This window comes from Sinocyclocheilus grahami, unplaced genomic scaffold (assembly GCF_001515645.1).
Source record: "Sinocyclocheilus grahami isolate Dianchi unplaced genomic scaffold, SAMN03320097.WGS_v1.1 scaffold149.1, whole genome shotgun sequence".
Taxonomy (NCBI): Eukaryota; Metazoa; Chordata; class Actinopteri; order Cypriniformes; family Cyprinidae; genus Sinocyclocheilus; species Sinocyclocheilus grahami.
In genome coordinates, this window is record NW_015505328.1 from 2,655,443 (window position 1) to 2,657,506 (window position 2,064).

A 2,064-nucleotide genomic window follows, 5' to 3' on the forward strand; every position below is an offset into this window, starting at 1 on the left:
TATCAATTATTTTGAAAAAGTAACAAATTAATACCACTGTTTTAAATAGCAGTCGTTGAGCTGCGCGTGCTGAAGCTGAAGAGCTGAATGAACACGGTAAACTGAAGCGTTTTGCTGGCAGCTTATTTAACTCAAGGAAATGCATCCTGAGATTAATATTAATACAACATAAACATAATATTACAACTTATATATGTACAAAATGATGCAGTTATTGCGTGCTATAGTCCGAATGTGTGATCCTGTTGTGGATGCGCTCTTCCCATTTCAACGCGCTGAAACACAGCAACTAAACCCAAAGAATGCACAACGTTTTATTATAATAATGTTCTCATTAGAATGTTATATACACAGCATTCCCAATCATAGTTATTAATGTTGTGCACTGCTGTTTGAGCTGCGTGTGCTGAGCTAAAGATGATCACCGGTAAACTGAAGCGCTCTTTTAACTTAACCAAACGCATTCTATATGAGATAAATCAGATATACATCAAATAAACACAATATTACAACGTACAATTGCACAAAAGGCTGCAAACGAACAAGGCGCATCTGAAGTGTCGCTGAAGGAAATAATGCATTATTTATCGGCTTTAAGATATTGGCCAAATTTTCTTATCAGGCCGATACCGATAACAGAAAAAATGAGCATTTATCGGCCGATGCCGATATATCGTGCATCCCTAGTTTTCACATTCAAACAGTTTAAGACTTTAGATGCACCAAGGTATGTGTTACCTACACAGTGGGAAGTGGACAGGGATGGCATGGCACTGAGAAGGGGGTGTGTCAATCAGGTCGTGTAAACAAACACCTTTGACAATGAACCTGTTTCTGCAAATTTAAAGCTGCTAGCATGTTGCTAACATAAACATTTACTTACGCCGCCTCATATGGAAACTACAAATGAGTCTTTTATTTTATACTGACTCAAAAGGTGGAGTTTGATATAAACATAACTTTAACGTTACCGCTAAAATGAACACAGAATGAAGGTTGACACTTCTGTCCAGTCAATTAGGTTGAGACCGTATTCTGTTCATTTATATATTATACGAGGCAAACAGACAAACTACCACCACATAAAAGAGAATTTGCCACAAAAATTAAAACCACAAAAATAGCAAGGCAACCAGAGCTGTCTGTAAATAAATACATTTTAAAAAAGGCTTCAGGGAACCACATCATATGTGGGGTCGCCGGCTATTTAGCTCGCTAACCTTTTTATAATGCTTTCCAATCCAACTGCGAACTGTCTCCAACTGAGATATTATTTCCGGGCTTTCCCAGAATTTACAGCACGGCCCACCGTCCATCCTTCGGCTCAATGAAGAGCTACAACCGGCTTGACTCGTCGTAGGTCCAGCAGCAGAGCCTAGCGCTTGCGTAGCCATTTTTACATGTTAATAATTAACCTTCCCTTCGCTACCCAGAATGACTGCAGACTCCACAGCGCCTCTAGCGGTAAGACCAAAAAAGGCGCCAACGACGCCAACTGCATACTACCAAAGAGGGACTTTGATACTACACACAGTACATACTGCATACGGCCCATTATTTCAAGAGGTATTATTTCGTCAGATTAGTACACAAAGTAGAAGAAAACAATAAACCAAAAATATGATATGTAAGTTTAGGATGGCAAAACATTCGTTCAGCAGTCATACTCTACTTTAAACATTGCAACTAAATTGTAACACTGGAATTAAATAATCGTTTATGCATAATCATATGGCCATAAAGGAGGAGAGGGGGGGAGCAATTAAATAAAAAATATAGTTTTAATTATATATATATATATATATATATATTTTTAATTGCTATTTTGTCTGTTTTCTTCATAATTGCTTTAAAGAGGTCCATAATAGAACAAATCATATGTTGTTTTTGTCCTCATTGTTAAGAATGTCGAAATGCAGCTGCCCTTCCCATCCCACCCAGACCTTCAGACAAGTGCTGTGTCCTTAACTCAAATGCTACACAGATTAGGAGAGTTCTATTTTTTAATCTATTGTTATTTTCAATACCACGCGCAATTAAGATCAACCCAGGGCATGTGACAAG

At 37.9% G+C, this 2,064-nt stretch overlaps 1 protein-coding gene across 1 annotated transcript in view; it reads right to left on the reverse strand.

Moving 5' to 3' along the window:
• Nucleotides 1-769, reverse strand: part of smarcc1b (SWI/SNF related BAF chromatin remodeling complex subunit C1b) — a 22,102-nt gene extending 21,333 nt beyond the window's left edge. The window contains exon 1 of the mRNA XM_016281420.1: nucleotides 743-769. Coding sequence (XP_016136906.1) covers nucleotides 743-769 — 27 coding nt within the window. The remainder of the gene's footprint in view (nucleotides 1-742) is intronic.
• Between the last annotated feature and the right edge of the window lie 1,295 nt (nucleotides 770-2,064).